Consider the following 16,840-nt stretch of genomic DNA (forward strand, 5'->3'; position numbering starts at 1 on the left):
AAAGGAGTAAAAACTCCTACATCCTAAAACAGACTCAGGTTTTAGAACAGTAAAAAAAATATGGGGGACACTGAATTGGGAGGTTGAATAAGTGCTGTAATTGACAGCAGGTTTTCAACTGAATTTTTGAGTATACTTGTTGTATATCTGTTAGCATTAGTCATCATCAACAATGAGTATATTGCTGTAATTGTATGATGTTTAGTGTAACATATTTACTCAATACAAAAGAGCAGTGAGGCACTGCATAATAAGCAACATTCGGTGGAGTAAATGGATAAAAGAAATTTCTACTCTCAAATTAGAAACAAATTAAAGATCTTTATATACATGAAAATATAAAGTAGTGCAATGCAATAGTCAGTATATCATAGTAACATTTGAAATGTACATTCACTGTACCTGGTAGCTATACAGTTCTGAATTCACTTAATTCTGTAACATTCTGTAACAACAAAAGAGGCAAATGTCTGAAATCCCTGACTCGCAGGTAAGTAAACGAAAAGTTGCAAATTTTATATTGCCTCCAGGAATAACTGGGAAAGACAGCACTGCGCCTTACACCAAGGAGTTTGTCTCTGATCTAGAGTCAGGCCGACGGAAAATCAGAGATATGGATCACTATAGTCTGAGCTATCCCTTGCTTTGTCTATACCCTGTAGTATTCTTTTTTCTTCTTTTATTTCAGCTACTTCCAAAAGGATAACATTATTCAAGCTGAAACCTCATGTGGAAAAATGTTGTAAATGCATGGATATGTGGTAAAATGATCAGATGTTTGTGCATATGCAGTCCACACACTAAAATAAATGAATGTAGATATGAGTTCTTCAGATCCTTAGGACAAGAGATGTACACAGACACACCCTGATGACCTATGGCAGGGACTGTGTCCTGACTGCGGTGTCTGTATCTCATCAGTGCAGCTCAGAGTGCAGCTCCTCCCTCTGGTTCCAGCAGCTGCTCTGTGAACGAATCACAGCAGAACTCCAGGGAGACATGGGAGTTGCAGCTCCGCCCCCTCTGCTCCTTTTCTGTGCAGGGATTGGTCAGCCGGCTACACTTCCACCTTCAAACAGTCAGACAAGCGCAAACACACAGTTCTTATTGCAGGAGCTGTAGGATCAGTTACAAAGAGCCCTGCTATTCACATGTGGCAGAGCTCCTGCCTTCAGCTCTTTCCTCTCCGGACTGCTCTCAGAGCGACTGCACTCACCCAGAGACCGTCAGCTTGCAGTCGGGACGCCTCTGAGAGTCACGCAGAACTCTGACCCCATCCTCACTCAGCCAATCACAGTGGACTCTGAGGACAACAGATCAACAACACTGTCACTGCAGTCAGGACACAGGTGTGGCATCTTCCGCACTGTGCGCAGAGACGTGATCAACAGCATGACACAATGCCAACGTACAACAAGTGTTTGCTAATTAAAATGAAATAATAAAAGCCTTAAGCAGTCTTGCTCTGTTACGTGGCATCCTGTAGCATTAGCGTGAGGTGCAGCGCTCACTGTAGTGTGCGGAGCCGGCCGCAGCTCTGTAACAGAGCGGTCAGGCTGGCAGCTCGCACCGCGGTCAGGCTGTTCACTGGCTGCTCTGCTTCCACAAGGCAGCGCATGGTGCACAGCAGAGAGAGCAGCCTGTCCACGCCCTCATCTGCAAGACGGCAACCCGCAGTCAACCTGGTACAGAACACACAGCCAGACGGATGCTGTCACACATTCACATAGGTCACGATAATATGAAATATCTACGAGTGATTCCAAAGGTTACTTTTTGTGAAAGAAATAAAAAATAATGAACTGTAGCTACTGCTTACTGATTCCATGGGCAGACTAAGTGATGCTGCAGCGATTTCACATTTTCCGTTGATTTCTATGCATTTACCTCTGGGGGTATCAATTACATGCAAAATATGGGGTGGAAAATGTGTTTGTTTTCACACTTGTTGAATGCTGTCCATCTGTTGCCCTAAGGATATATGACATAGATGTCATATGGAACTATATTTCCCTGCATGCAATAGGCCCCCCAGAATGGTTGAATCTCTGCATCTTTCATTTCTGACTGGCAATTAATTTGATGAAGGATGAAGGCTGCTTACACTGAAATCCCAAATTAGACAATGTATTGTAATGTAATGTAATGTAATGGCAGTAAGCTGAGAAATGACAGGTCATGAGGGATGGGGCATGAAAGCATTCTCACTTGAAGATCTTCAGGTTGGTGGATTTCTGAAGGAATGCTCCCAGGTGCAACATCTTCTCAGCAGACAGATCACTCTCACTGCACACAAATGTGTCGATGAACTGGTGTATCCTCAGATTGAGGTCCAAGTCAGTGATGTCTTTGCAATCAAGGTTCATAAAAAAGAACCTAAAACATATAAAGAAGATTTCAGTTGGAGCCTGGCATTGCCCATTGCCTGTAAACATGGATTAACCTGGCAAAACTGAGGATATATTCACCCCATAGAGGAAGTACACATATTACTTTTCCTCTAATCACTATGTAGCATACTGCAAGCTAACCTGCCACACTCTCTGAGCTGGTCACTGCAGAGATAGAAGTAAAATTGGAATGTATTTACCAGCCTTCAAATATTGCTGACAATTAAGAATCAGACAAAAAGACAGACATCTGACCATTGTGTGGAATTGCATGGAAATTTATACACAACTCTGTCAAACAATTCATTACTACTGAAGCAGCCAGAACGTCTTACCCAAATTTATCCAACACAAAATGCGCCTTTTCCATTATTTCATGGAAAACACTGACGTGAAGAGTAGGGTAGTCCTTAAGTAACATCCTGTGAGACACAAAAACACATCTGTGAAAATCCAGTAGAAAATACAGAAAGGAGAAAGATGGATGCGGAAGAGCTGCAGCCAAAGTCACTCACAGCAGCGGGTGACCTCCAGCAGAACGGCTCGGGGGATGGAGGATACCCCAAACTGCAGCCTTTCCAGGTGAGTAGCTGCTGTTTCGCTGCAGCCTGGGAGAATGACAGCATTGTATGAATTTCATTCCTTCAGCAGATTCATCCAGGGGGAATTACAGAGCTCACTCAAGGTAAAACTGCTATCAAGGACTAACCCTTCAAATTTACTAAAGAAGCACAATCCTTAGGCATAAGAAATGGAGTGTATGGACTGTGAGGCATTTCAGAGGCCATGAGACCATTATCATTTTAAAGGAGGTGAAATACTGAATACCAAGAGGGTCCATTTCTTCATGGGACCAAGTTCAAAGAGATGTGCTCACAAAATGAGGTGGCACCAGCATGTCAGTAATGTTTCTACCTGGGAGATCATATTTCACTCAGAGGGGCAGTGTACATATATATCAGGAGCACTTGCACCACGCAGTGTGGACGGCAGCTCTCTGTCAGTACCACACTCAGGAGCACTTGCACCATGCAGTGTGGACGGCAGCTCTCTGTCAGTACCACACTCCGCTTCTGCTTGGCTGGATCCTGTTGAACTTCCGTGTGCCCAGGTGCGATGTTTGAATTTTCATTCATAATCAGTGCAGGCTCATGCCAGCCACGTCACCAAAGTCACAGACGCAGAAATATTAAAATCACCATGAGACGATTTTTTTGGTTATCTGAATGTTCAGAAATGAACTGAGTGAATGAAATGGTGTTTATTGATTATTTGTGAATGTACACTCCTGCGGAAATTCTGGAGCCAGAATTATTTGTCATTCTAATGACTCTTAATATAAGTTACATATACTGTATTATAGGACTGGAGCAACCATATTTTGGAACCACCAAAAATTCAGCTTGACATTTATCTTTGAGTGCCACTTTTCACACTAAAACCTATTGTTTTTTTCTGTTGTGTTATTCCTGATCCTCTAGAGACAATGGTACATTCCGTATTACACCTTACTCCATGTAACAGTAAGCCCATACAGAAAAGAAATATATTGTAATATACTGAGAAATATGTTGTTCAGCCCAAGAATATATTGCAAATACAATTAAAATACATTAATGGAAATCAGAAACGTATTGCAATATACCAAAACAGCAACAATTTTATATTTATTGAGTTAAAAATAGATGTTTTCTAAAATAAATTATCCATATATAATTGTTTTATTTGGGAGGTGCTTCTAAATTCCCACTTTAGGTTTATTAAAATGACTCTTCCTCTTCCATGGTCTGCAGCCTGCTGCCTGCATTGTTTCTATGCTATGTGCTATGTTAAATACATGATGTAATTGTTAAATACATGATGTAATTGTTAAATACATGATGTAATTGTTAAATACATGATTTAGCTGTGAGACAGACCACTTCTGCTGCTGCTCTGACAGAAAAAAAGACTTCTGCTGAGATTACTTTCAGCCTCCTGCATTACAAAGGGACAGAAGCACTCACTCGATGTTGCGAAGATTAGGGCAACTCCGGGCGAGCTCATTCAGGATGCTGGCTCGTTTCTCTGTGAAGAATTCCCCGAACAGCTTCATGGTCGACAGAGATGGGATGGAGCTGAGGGCAGGAAGGAGCTTCTCCAGGCCCTCATCAATCACACTGACATCATTCGCATCAAAAGGACTTAGCAAGTAACAAGTCTGTTCATCGCTGTCGTAAATCTGACGAGGATCATAGCTGTGAAGACGCAAGATTTTTTTGATTAAGAAATTTTGCATCCTGTTATTCCAGAATAAAAACAGATTTAGGTAAGAATTGAAATTCAGCCACTCAGGTTTACTTCAGAGGGCAGAGGTGTCACCTTCACACTGTAAAACTGTGATCTGCTCCCACTCCAGTCATACCGAGATAAGAGCATTGGCAATAACGTGACTGAGCTGGATTTGGAGTGATGGTCCTGTAATGACCTGCTTTGCACACCAGGGGGCATAATTGTGCATCACAGTGCTGTGTGCCTCAGTTCAGAACAAGCTCTGACGCTGTGATTTCATAGGTTTTATTCAATTCAATTCAATTCAATTCAATTTTTATTTGTATAGCGCTTTTTACAACACAAGTTGTCACAAAGCAGCTTTACATTGTTCCCAGGCCTGAGACCCCCTGAGAGCAAGCCTAAGGCAACAGTGGCAAGGAAAAACTCCCTATCAGGAAGAAACCTTGAGCAGAACCCGGCTCAGAGGGGGAGCCCATCTGCTTCTGGCCGGCACTGGGCAGATAGAGTTAAAGACAAGTTATACAATATCTGTTCATCTGTTCATTATCTGTTCATACCTCACTCTGCCCACACTACAGCATTTATTTCATAAAGGAACTTTATCATAACCTTTTGATAGTTTATATAACTTTGTATTTTTCTATTCTTTGTGTCACGTTACAGCAGTATTCTGACCAAGGCGAACCTGAGCAATGAAGCAAAGTTCAGAGAACAGCTTCTTCCTGTGGTGTGCAGCAGGCACATTAGCCTGAAATAAGCATCTCTTACGCCAGTGTCTCCAGGCTGTGGCAGTTCTGAAGGAAGGACAGAAGCTGAGGAAGCTCCTCAGTCAAAGGCAACAGCTGCAGCTCCATCTCAGTGACTGTCTGCCGGAGGCTGACTGCACTGCAAAGGTCCTTCTTGTCTGTGATTCTCATTCTGAAAGAGCCAATACAAGCAGTTCAGCTATTTACAAGTGAGCCCATGATAGGTGCAATGTTTTAAGCGTGAAGCTCATTCGCGAGGGAACTCTCCATGCCGGCTAACGCAGCTCACGGAAATTTGTTTCAAGAACGTCCCTGAATGGCACAACATAAAGGCTATCCTGGCTACCTATGCTAACAATCTCACCGATGTGTTTCCCACCTCCCAAATGCAAAACAGGAATAAATGCTCAAGACTTGCCGTGACTACACTAAAATGACTGTGCATATCTGGGGTTGTAAGTTATAAAAGCGGAGGAATAATTCAGCACAGCAGTGAATGTGATGATCCTCTCTGTAAAGTGGTGGCAGTGGGATTCCTGACCTGCACCTCTGTATGCTGAAACCTGCTCCCAGCAACGCTCCACAGAGGAGGTTTGCTCCAGAATTCTCCACAACTTCGACCATCATCCTGGGGGGGAAAGAAGGTTATTTACAAATCCTTTTCCATAATCTCCTTTTCCAGCACACAGAATCTGAGACATAAACCACCTGCCAGTGTTACCATGTAAATATATAAAAAGTGGCAGAAGCAATCTATGCAATTAAGGCTAATTTATTTACTTTAGCATATGCTAAAGCATAGAACACTTTAGTATATACACTTCTCACGAACACACACACTTTTGTTTTGTGATCCTGTGTTTTATTTCGGCACCTGCTGCAGCATCATAACAGCCCCTCTTCCAGGTACGCATGTAAAGGTGAACTGCTGATGTTGGTGCATAGTTTTAATGCTGTCAGGATGGGGGCACCAGTACAGCATCTGTTGGGGGCTTGTATACTTTCGGTTGGTTGTTAAACACTGTCGGTTTTAGCCGGGACGCCGGTATACATTGTTTGGTTTGGCGCCCACCAGGAACGTAGGTCATTTTTATATGCAGTTCACATCAGTGGAACTCACTAAATGCCACTTTGTGATTAACCTGTCTGCTGTCAGTTCCCTGAAGCATTTGAAGGGTTTGGATTATCGTACAATTGTTTTTACTAAAATAAACAAAACTGAACAAACTACCGCTGCGGCGGCTCAGGGAGCCCAGAGGACAGGGCTGGCCCAGGAGGAGATCCCAGAGTCGGTGAGTTCACTTCTTTCTACCATGGACTCTATGGTTTTTTGCTTATGTTATACTCATTTGAAAGTCACTTTGGATAAAAGTGTCTGCCAAATGAATAAATGTGAATGTAAATGTAGTACAAGGCACCACAGAGTACATTATATACAGAGAGAAAGAGACATTTTTACTCTAGATTACAGGCAAAGAATGAGGCAAGATAGGCTCAGTGACTGGTTCCAGTTAGTATACTGTCTTATGTAAACACTTGTAAAGCAATATATTGTGTGGATTACACTCACTTCACTTCCTGCTCAGGTAAATCTGGCCGTAGCATGGTGACGGAGAGATCCCAGTCTGGACCAAATGCATGGTAATACGGGTCATCCCTGAGGATAAAGAGGACATTTACAGCTTTCTGTTCCAAGTAACATTTGCATTCTGCTCACTGTTAAAAATGTAGTTTAAAAAGCAAGCTCACAGATGCATAGGTTTATGAAATGTATTGATGTATGTATTGATCTGTATAATGTGAAAACACTTACTCCTCATCACCATCACACTTGCAAGAGTGATCATAAGCATCAAACCTAGAGATAATGGAAGAGTTTAGTGGTGCAATACAGAAAAGGAGCAGTTTTAGTTGTATGGTTGGTACTACATTAACCTTGGTCTCTTAGCAACTCATGGTAGCAGAGTCCCAATCTCTTTGAATGTGAATTCTTTCAAATTTACATGTCAGTTTCAGGTGTAGCATCAGTCTGCTGAGGTCATTCTTGGCACGTGAAATAATATTATACTTTCTAACTGTAAGAAAGACATTCTCATAGAAATAGATGGGATGTCATGACCACCAATGACTACTCTCTCTGTATGCTAAGGTGAGCAATACCGCAAGGATCATATACATTGTGACCAAAAAAATTATGTCATTACACCAGACAGTTTGAATCAAGCCCTCTTACTGAATCTCCTTTAGGCTGTTACAGCTCAGAATGAAGTGGGCCAGGATGGAGGCTTTCCTCTCTGTAATGCTGTTCATTACCAGCTTCACAACCGAGAGAGTCTGACGTGTGCCGAGAGCTGAGAAGACATCTTCCACTTTATCGTCTGACAGCTCATCAAAATCCATCCTGCGGGGAACAGCAAACACATTCAAAAGGCCGGGTATAGGTATGTCCACACCAGATGAGGTTGGGACCAGTCTCTGGGTATTCCCCGTTCCGGCAAAGGCCACAGGGCTCAGAGGTTTGCTGTGTTGTTAATAAACCCGTGGGTTTCACTTTAAACAAATTCCCTCATGTTGGTATGATTACACCTTTGTCACTGTAACAGCTGCAGTTGCTTCCTGATTATCTGTCTTGTTATGGTCACTGTTGCTCCAGACATAATGGCATCCCAAATCCAAACACCTGCAGAAGGTGAAGGCTGTATCACTCCAAACACCTGCAGCAGGTGAAGGCTGTATCACTCTAAACGCAAACCACAAACAGAGCAGGGCCATCTCTATATCTGTACGTTTTACCTCCTGTTCTCCTATAACAAGCATTTTAAAGCAACCAAGCAGCCATGCACCTTACACTTACACATCGCCACCAGCATTTTCTTATTACTTTTCCTGTGCGTTTTATTCAACAACATTTTGTTCATTTATACATTTTATTTCAGCAGTTTCAATGAGTCCCTGAAAAGTAGTAACATTTTCACTGGCAGGACAGTCATGGCTACATAAATAAAATAAATGTATGAATGTTTTCAACGTAACTGACTAATAATTACATGGAGAACATACTTTAAAAATTTTGCCAGACACATTTTTGCAGATAATTTAAAATAGATAGTTATAAATGTCAAAAACAGATTAAGCACAAACAGATACAAAAACAGGAATAAGAGGCACAGTTTGATGCTCTGTTGTAATTATCAGTGCCTGTTACTTGCTATAAGCTGTTATGAACACATGTTGTGCATAACCAAGCATTATGGGAACGTTTTTCTATCATAATTACCAAATGAACGGAAATAAACTCCTTACCGAAAGCAAGTCAGCTTTGTCATGCCACGCACAGCTGAACAGAGGTCACCAACAGCAGCATCTGTGAGGCCAGACCTGTTTAAACTGCAGAAACAGGACAGAATTATGGAGATCGATAGTACCTGACCCTCCCACCCTCATCTCACAGAAAAGACAGAAATGAACAAAACTAAAAATGCTGCCATTTAATGTGCTAACTAAAAATGGTGTATCCTAAATTGGTTAGAGTGGCTTATACAATATACTAATTCCAGTGGAGTGGTATACTGTACTAGTTATTGCTGTACTCTCTACTGTCAGTGACTTCCATTAGCTGGGAAACAGAGAGAGGGAGGTTTTGTTGTAGGAGGCTGGTGCTGGAAAATTATATCCCAAAAGGGATGGCAATCAACAGTCCTCAAAGGTTTATGACAAAATACTGTATTTAGATTTGCACAGGAAACCCCTGATATTCAACGTGCTGGAATGCTGGACACACGATACTCACTTTTCATGATATACAAGATATTTGTATTATTTACATTTTTTGTTAAGACCATTATTTTATGCAATTTATGAATGCAACAGAATGTAACACCTCAGACATATGACCTGTTTACCTGAGTGTCTGAATTCTGCAATCTTGACATTTCAGAGCTGAGTTCAGTATTTTAACCCCTTCATTTCCAACACTCCTCACATCCAGTCTGAAAGGAAGCAGACAGAATTGTATGTTTTATAATGCAAACAAGTAAACAAAAACATTTTTGTATGTAGGTTTAAGTGTGGCAGTCTGCTTCAGGGGTAAACTATAGGAGAAGATTCAGCTGTTCTGTGCTCACCTGATCACCTGAAACACTACCATCTAAAGATTTTTCTTATGTCTTAAACTTTGTTTTCCTTATACAAAAATTCAAATCTAATGGTTTAACGCACTTGTATCTCTACCAGCTAGCTTATACCTTGTCTGGCCAACTATTGAAACTTGGTCATGCAGCACTTCTAATATTGTTGACTCCTTATATGGCTTTTTGTTTGAATTGTACTCTGCTTCACTTGTAAGTCGCTTTGGACACAAGTGTCTGCCAAATGAATAAATGTAAATGTAAACGAATTCGGCCTACCTTAGTGATTCACACCTGGGCAGCACGGACAGCAGTATTTCCAGATCCTTGGGTGTGAAGCCACACTCTGAGAGATCAAGGCTTTCTATGCGTCTGCAGTACTGAAGGCAGTAAGACACAACCCAAGAGTCTGCTCTTTGTGCAGAATTTTCAGAAAGTGCTATTGATGTCGAGCTCTGCATCACCTCCCTGACCAAGTCATTGCTGTGCATCTCATACAAACAGTGCAGCACGTTGTCACTTTGACTACGTGCATCAAGCTGCAAGCTCATAACATCTGGCTGAGGCCGCTCTTTCAGCCAATCCTGTAGCTGGGATTGAACTGCAGTTGAAATGGAAAGGTTAAACTCTTCCTGAAGGAAGACTCTTGTTTTCTGATTGAAAAGGCCAAAGAGAAAAGGAAGAGTTGATACAACAGGGTTCCAGCAGTTCCAGCCATCCAATATGGAAATTGTGGAGGAATCTTTGAGTACCTCCGCCACATTCGCCTTTGCCTCCTCTTCATCACAGAGAACGTAGGAGAGCGCAGTGAAGAACTCCTGGAAGGAGAGGTGCGTGAAGCTGTACACCGTCTGGCAGCTGATCATCTTCTTCAGTAAGATTTTATTCAGGAAAGAAGATGGAATGTGTGAGCCTTCTGGAAATGCGTCTTTTACAGCTTTCTGATCAAACAGGATTTGTTTCTGGAATAATCCTCTTTTGGCTAAATTACCAAGGCATTGTAGAAGCTCCTGGGCAGGGAGGCTTGATCTCTGATAATGATGCTTCAGTACTATGTGAACAAAGTACACAAATATGGAAGTGGTGGTCTCCAGAGCATGTTTTATATCTGTCCCTTCCTCGAAATGCTCCCTCAGAACAGTGCACACAATCCAACACGTGACAGGAATGAAACATGTGGTGAACACACTCCTGCTTCCTCTCACATACTTACAGGCTTGCTCCGCTTGCCGTTCATTCTTAAAGAATTTTTGAACGTACTCCTCGATGCCCTTCTCTGAAAATCCCAGGATTTCTGTGAACTGTGGATTTTTCACCACTTTTTTAAGCCTTTCTATAACATTTGACCTGGTTGTAATTAGCAAAAAAGACTTGGATAAGATCTTCTGCTGTAAAAGGCTACTCAGAATGACTTCAATTGAACATTTCTCATTCGGTTCATGAGCAGAAGGTTCCTTAGCACCTAGGGACAGATTCAACTCATCAAACCCATCCAAAATAAAGAGGATCTGGTCCGGGCAGGACAGAATATGAGGGATTGCTGGCTCTAAACTTGGACTGCAGTCTAGTATCAGATCGGCCAGGCTTACATTCTTTGAGATGAGATTAAGCTGTCGGCACTTGAGGAGAAAGATGTACTGAAAGCGATCCGAGTAAAGTTTTCCAGAAGCCCAGTCTGACATGATTTTCAGCGCAGTGAAAGATTTTCCCATTCCTGCCTGTCCCTGTAATATTACAGTTCTCCTAATGTTCCCCTGGGGGTCAGGATCAAACAGGTTTGCCAGACTCGTGCTCCGAAACTCTGGGCTGTCTCTCTTTTTCAGGACGTTCTGAAACCTGCTTCCACGGAAGCACAGCTCCTCCATCCTCTCATTCACCTTGCGGTGAGTCTGTATCATCAGGAGTTTTGTGTAGCGCTCGTCCAGCCTGACATCCTCGCCCACCAGGCTGTTGTACTCCTCCACCATGGAGTACTCAGATCGCACCAGCTCCATGTAGCTCTCCCTCACAGTCCTCCCATGCCCTTCACAGGAACAAAGGAAATCGAAAATCACTGGTTAGAAACTACAATGCTTTTTTTCAATCACCACCCTAGTTATTCATGTGATAGTATTTCAATGGGTGCTTTGTCTGTCTTTGTTTGGTTGATGACTCTCTGTGGTCATTAAGGTCCCCACAACACTTCTCACAAAGAGTTGAGAGGGGGTTTTATGGTGTAATAATAATACTAATAATATTTATTATTATTATTATTATTATACATAGCTACTGCAAATTTTAAAAATGTGCACATACTGTGCTTTGCTTCTAAGTATCTTAATGTACCTTAGGGCACCTTATCACTTTGACAAGCTACCACGTTAACGTGGCTGACAGGACATTATCACTTACCAGAGTCTTGGATCCCTCTCCTCTGTCCTCCTTATAAAAAAGAACTAAATTATTACAGTTTACAAATTATTTAAACAGTGACAATTTCTGTTTCTAACACTGTGTGTCTGACTTTCTCCATGACTAGCCTTAAGACTATAGCTGTGCAGATTAGCTACGCTACTCATCTCAGTAGTAATGTAATATTAACTAACTGGCTAAACAAAAGTGGCAACACTGTATATAATTTAACTTTCATACAGTTTAACTTTGCACAGTTTGACAGACAGGTTGGTAGTTAACTTACTCATCATTTAGCTGCCAGGCAACAATGTTAAATCAGAACTCCAAAAATGACAAGTTTATGTTTTAAAAACATGTTTAAATGTTTTCCATCCACAGATTTTTTTTCTTCTGAAGAAAAGTACTGAGGAGCAGATGAGGTGGCAGGGAGTGCAGTCTTACTCAGCTCCTGGACCAGGTGAGGATCGTGCTCTTCCAGTATCCTGAGGAACTCGCCTTTCACGGCGGCCGTGGACAGCGCCCCGAGCAGCGCTCGCATCTTCTCCTGGCTGGTCGGGGCAGCTCGGATGTTGGAGTACGCCTCCTCATGGATCAGTCTGTGTGAGAGCAGGCCGTCGGCTATAGGCTCCACCAGCGATACCCTCTGAATGAGCTCCGCCCTGTGCTTCTCTATGAACTGAGCACCTGGGGTTTAGACGGTAGTGGTATGATGAAGTGGTTAGAGAGCTGGACTTTTAGCCAGAAGGCTGCAGATTGGAATGGCAGATGTTGCGGTGCTGTTGAGCAAATAATTTAACCGGAAGAGACTGGCTGAAAATATCCAGCTATATAACAGAATATGTGAGCCAATCCGTTTCCCCAGGTTTGGCGCTGGCAAGGCAAATAAATACCAACAGAAAGCAACATCTTCGATATTCATCTTCTCTCCTGCTAAACTGCTCCATTATAAAGGATGATGACGGGCTGTGAGCTAAAACACAAAGCAGGTTGTGTTTCATGAGGAACCCAAATTTACGATCTTAGCGTAAAGCGGAATGCCTTTGCCACCGCTGAACTCCTCTATCCAACTTAGTTTCCCATTATCGCACAGAATATGGTTTTCTTCTAACAGTGATGGATAGGGGAATGAAAAGTTTCCACAATGTAAAGAAACTATTTATACTTTAATTTTGACTGCGTTAAAAATCCAGGGGTGGATTCTATCATTCTAAAGCGGAAGTCGTGCTGAATTTACGATCCAGCTGCAAAACGCGTGCGGTGTGGCGGAGTGCGTGTGTTCTGTGTACTGTTTTAACAGAGCCAATTTGCGTTAATCAAAATAACATTAAATAACACATGGGTCACCCATCCACGAATAACAGAGCAGATACAATTTAATCTGAAATGCAGCGCATTTACGCAAGAAATGCCCAATCTATTCACAACGAACGTCGTTGAACGTCCTGAAAAGAAGCTATTTGTAGCGCAGCGGCTCCGGACAGATGACTCTGTCCTGAATTTCTTCGTTAAGTTTTGATCATCCAACACCAGTACTTAAAATACTGTCTGCGACAGCAATCACCAAATTTCCCGGAAAAGGCTAAACATTAAAGCCCGCCATGTTAGCCCAAGAACGTTTGCAGAATTGCAAAACAGGATATCGGAATATTCCAAAACGCTGCAACAGACCACGAATGAACATTTGTAACCACTTTCCAAATAATGTGAACTACTTTGTACACATGCGACTGCGTGGAAATACATCGATTAGTAAATTATATTTCAGACAGCACTGTCATAATATAAATAGAGCAGTTGAAGCCAACTTTAAAAATGAAGAGCTAAACACTTCCTGGTATGTATCTGTCAGATTTCTCTTGGAGACCTAGAGACTTACTCTGCTGCGATGTCCCCATTCCTGTCTCAGACAGAAACAGATCGTTTCAGTCACTGGTGAATCTCCACCCACAATCCACCGACTGTCAAGTTAACGCAGAGTTGGCAGCAAAGGTACAAACGGAACAGTGTATTGTGTAGACCATTACTGACTCTCCCTCTCACGTACCGTCTCCGTTTTTCTTCCGGACTGTATAACGGAGACGGCAATGCTGTGGAATTGGGACACTGAGGTGACATTGGGACACTCACTCTTCTCATACAGAGTTAGGGTCAAGACACAAAATGTTGTCCTAAATAATGCTACAAAAATCACACTTATAATTATTTTTTATTTTTAATATACAGAAATACAGCGTAAGAAATGACAAGAGCACGGCCGCAGCCCCCATCCCTCTCGAAGGCATCAAAATATGTGTTTTTACTGAAACACACGGCAGTGTTCCGGTCTTTATTATGCGTCCGCACATTAAAACAGAATAAAAAACATCCATCCGACCTGTCACCGTGTGTAGCATTTATCAGTTCACTCATACAACAATCGCTGTCATTTTATCTCAGGCGTAGGAGTGCATTGTCTCCACCAGATGGCGTACGTTCACAGGCTGCAATTGTACCCATCTGAGTTGGTGGAACTCAAATGGGTTCAAAACAAGTTCACAGTGGTTTCAGTTCATAAAGTACCACCTTCATAAAGTAAATAGCACAAACTTTTTTACAATTATTTTTTTTTTTACAATTATATTAATTATTTACAATTATTATTTGCAATGTACAGGGGAAGCAAAGTTAATATCAATATACCAGTAAATACTGGTGTTTACCTTCATATGAAAGTATACTGAAGCCAAAATGCTTGTCCCTGAATGATTACTTCGCAAGCTTAAAGATAATTGCAAGGTAATGTTTTCTTTCTTTTTTTTTCCTTTCGCATCACCATAATGCACTATCACAGCATGATTTCTGATGGGAGGTTTGGTGCATCTGTCATTGATCATGACGGGTAATCAAATCCAGTCAATGTGACTTACAATATTTGCTAGACAGTAATTAAAAAAATCTACCCTGTAACTACTGAGCCACGAAACCACATCATATAAACACACCACCTAACACAACTACTGGTGACTTAACTGCTGTAGAAGAAACGAACAACGCAAAAAATCAGAAAACAAGCAAGTGAACTAATGCGAAACCTGGACGAACCATATCCAAAATTAATTGCCATTAAACCAGTACTGTTTACAGCAGGGCATTAATTGCTAATGCTACTGATGCTGGCGATTTGAGGTCATAAATGAACATTCCTGTTGCAAGCTCACTGCCTTTGCAGCTGCCTAACGTCACACCAACGGACCCCTCCCGTCTCGGAGAGTTCCTAACGCGAGCTAATTTCCAGTAAACGAACATAAACAAGACGCATGTGCAGTTTATCTACCTGCACGTCCAGCTCACGGGTTATGAGTGCTCCCGGGGTCATTTTTCTTCTGTCTACTTTGGCTGTGATCATTTAGTTACTTTGCGACGTTTGAAGCGAGTTAGCCAAAGTTTATCTGCTGATGCTGATAAAGTGGGCGTCGCACAGTGTCAGCCAAGTGGACAAACAAAATAAAATTTTCGCTTTGACTTTTGCAGGAACAGACCAGGATAGTACCCTGTAAGCATGTTTGGTCGTATTAGCGTTTTCATAAACCTGAGAATCTGAAAATGAAAGTTGTATTTTAGGCCAGTGTAACAGGGCCAAAAAGAGCCATAAAAAAATCAGGGATGCAAATTTTAAGTTGAAGCTGGGTTTTTGTGTAATTATGCCACTATGCCGCTTATGCCACTAACTTTTCAGACCAGAACGTGACCACATTTTTCTCCAAAAGTTGCCGTTTGTAGGCAGAAGTCACTTGCCTAAGCATTGGGAAGGAAATGTATCGAAATGTATTTTCTTCAGTTCTGCTGAATTCTCTGCACTTGGGTATGATGAAGTTAATTTTTTTATAACTCTGAAGAAAAATGAATATCTTTTGACGTTTAAAAATAACCCCCAAAAAGGAGCTATAGCCTGAAACACATTAATGAGTGTAGCAGAGTTAGTGTGTGTTATTACTATTTTTATTTACTTATTTTTTTTTTGAGGGGAGGGGTGGTAAACCTACTATCAGGAAAGTGCAGACCAACTGTGAAAGAATGCTGGGGATCTGTTTAAATGCACCATGCAAGAACACAGCAACACTGACCGCAGTATTTTAAATTTCCTGTCTGAGTCTTTTTCTCTCCCACCCTCTGTCTCTGTCTCTGTCTCTGTCTCTCTCTCTCTCTCTCTCTCTCTCTCTCTCTCACTGACACACACACATACACACTCAGAAGTGCGCTCTGTAACTTCCTGTGTGACAGTGCGATGGAGTGAAACCACAGGTGTGTCATGTGACTATGCTCCCCACTCTAATTCTGCATTTCGCCATTTGCAGCGCGCCGCTGCCTTCACAGCAAGTCCAAGCTCCGTTCCTAACCTCCAGCCAGCAGCCAGGGCGGCCATTCGGGAGACAGGTGTTAACATCAGCTGGAGAGGGTAAAAGGGGAAGAGGAAGGGAGAGAGAGAGCGGTATTGTGGGAAGGTGGGGGGGGGGGGTTGTGCTGGGATGCAACCCGGCTCTCTGTGCTTTTGACGGTCACGCTACCCTGCTTCCTCCTTTGTCCACTGCTTCAGCGGCTGGCAACACCGGGTGTCAGACCCGACTGGCAGGACTGCCTCTCTCTGCAGCCTGTGCTCAGGTGAGCTGGAATCAGCTTTGCTGCACTGCAGAGAATTATGTGTAACTCGTCTCTAGCAAGCAAGTCTGACAAGGGGTTGTAATTTAATGATCATATTAAGCTTTTTCAAGACATTTTCACTTACATTCAGTGGAGTCGGTCATTAGTCTGTCACATTTCTTTGAGCAAATGTGTGATATTATCATATGAAACTGTATTATTATTCTTAAAACAAAATAAAGATATATATATATATTGGTAGAGACGTTGGTGTGTTCATAATTGCTTAATT

At 42.1% G+C, this 16,840-nt stretch overlaps 2 protein-coding genes across 2 annotated transcripts; both read right to left on the reverse strand.

Annotated features, from left to right (window-relative positions):
* Window positions 1-1,928: 1,928 nt before the first annotated feature.
* Window positions 1,929-11,551, reverse strand: LOC118792909 (NACHT, LRR and PYD domains-containing protein 3-like). The gene is made up of 12 exons (XM_036550751.1): window positions 9,817-11,551; window positions 9,313-9,399; window positions 8,714-8,797; window positions 7,644-7,811; window positions 7,224-7,268; window positions 6,981-7,067; window positions 5,952-6,038; window positions 5,433-5,582; window positions 4,397-4,627; window positions 2,906-2,998; window positions 2,726-2,812; window positions 1,929-2,376 (listed from the first exon to the last, which is right to left on the reverse strand). The coding sequence occupies exons 1-12, from the start codon at window positions 11,529-11,531 to the stop codon at window positions 2,205-2,207; spliced, it is 3,006 nt and encodes a 1,001-aa protein (XP_036406644.1). The 5' UTR covers window positions 11,532-11,551; the 3' UTR covers window positions 1,929-2,204.
* A 369-nt stretch (window positions 11,552-11,920) lies between these two features.
* On the reverse strand, window positions 11,921-13,983 carry LOC118793532 (apoptosis-associated speck-like protein containing a CARD). Its single transcript, XM_036551751.1, has 3 exons — window positions 13,808-13,983; window positions 12,373-12,615; window positions 11,921-11,958 (listed from the first exon to the last, which is right to left on the reverse strand). The coding sequence occupies exons 1-3, from the start codon at window positions 13,824-13,826 to the stop codon at window positions 11,921-11,923; spliced, it is 300 nt and encodes a 99-aa protein (XP_036407644.1). The 5' UTR covers window positions 13,827-13,983.
* Between the last annotated feature and the right edge of the window lie 2,857 nt (window positions 13,984-16,840).

Source organism: Megalops cyprinoides, chromosome 18, assembly GCF_013368585.1.
Source record: "Megalops cyprinoides isolate fMegCyp1 chromosome 18, fMegCyp1.pri, whole genome shotgun sequence".
NCBI lineage: Eukaryota > Metazoa > Chordata > Actinopteri > Elopiformes > Megalopidae > Megalops > Megalops cyprinoides.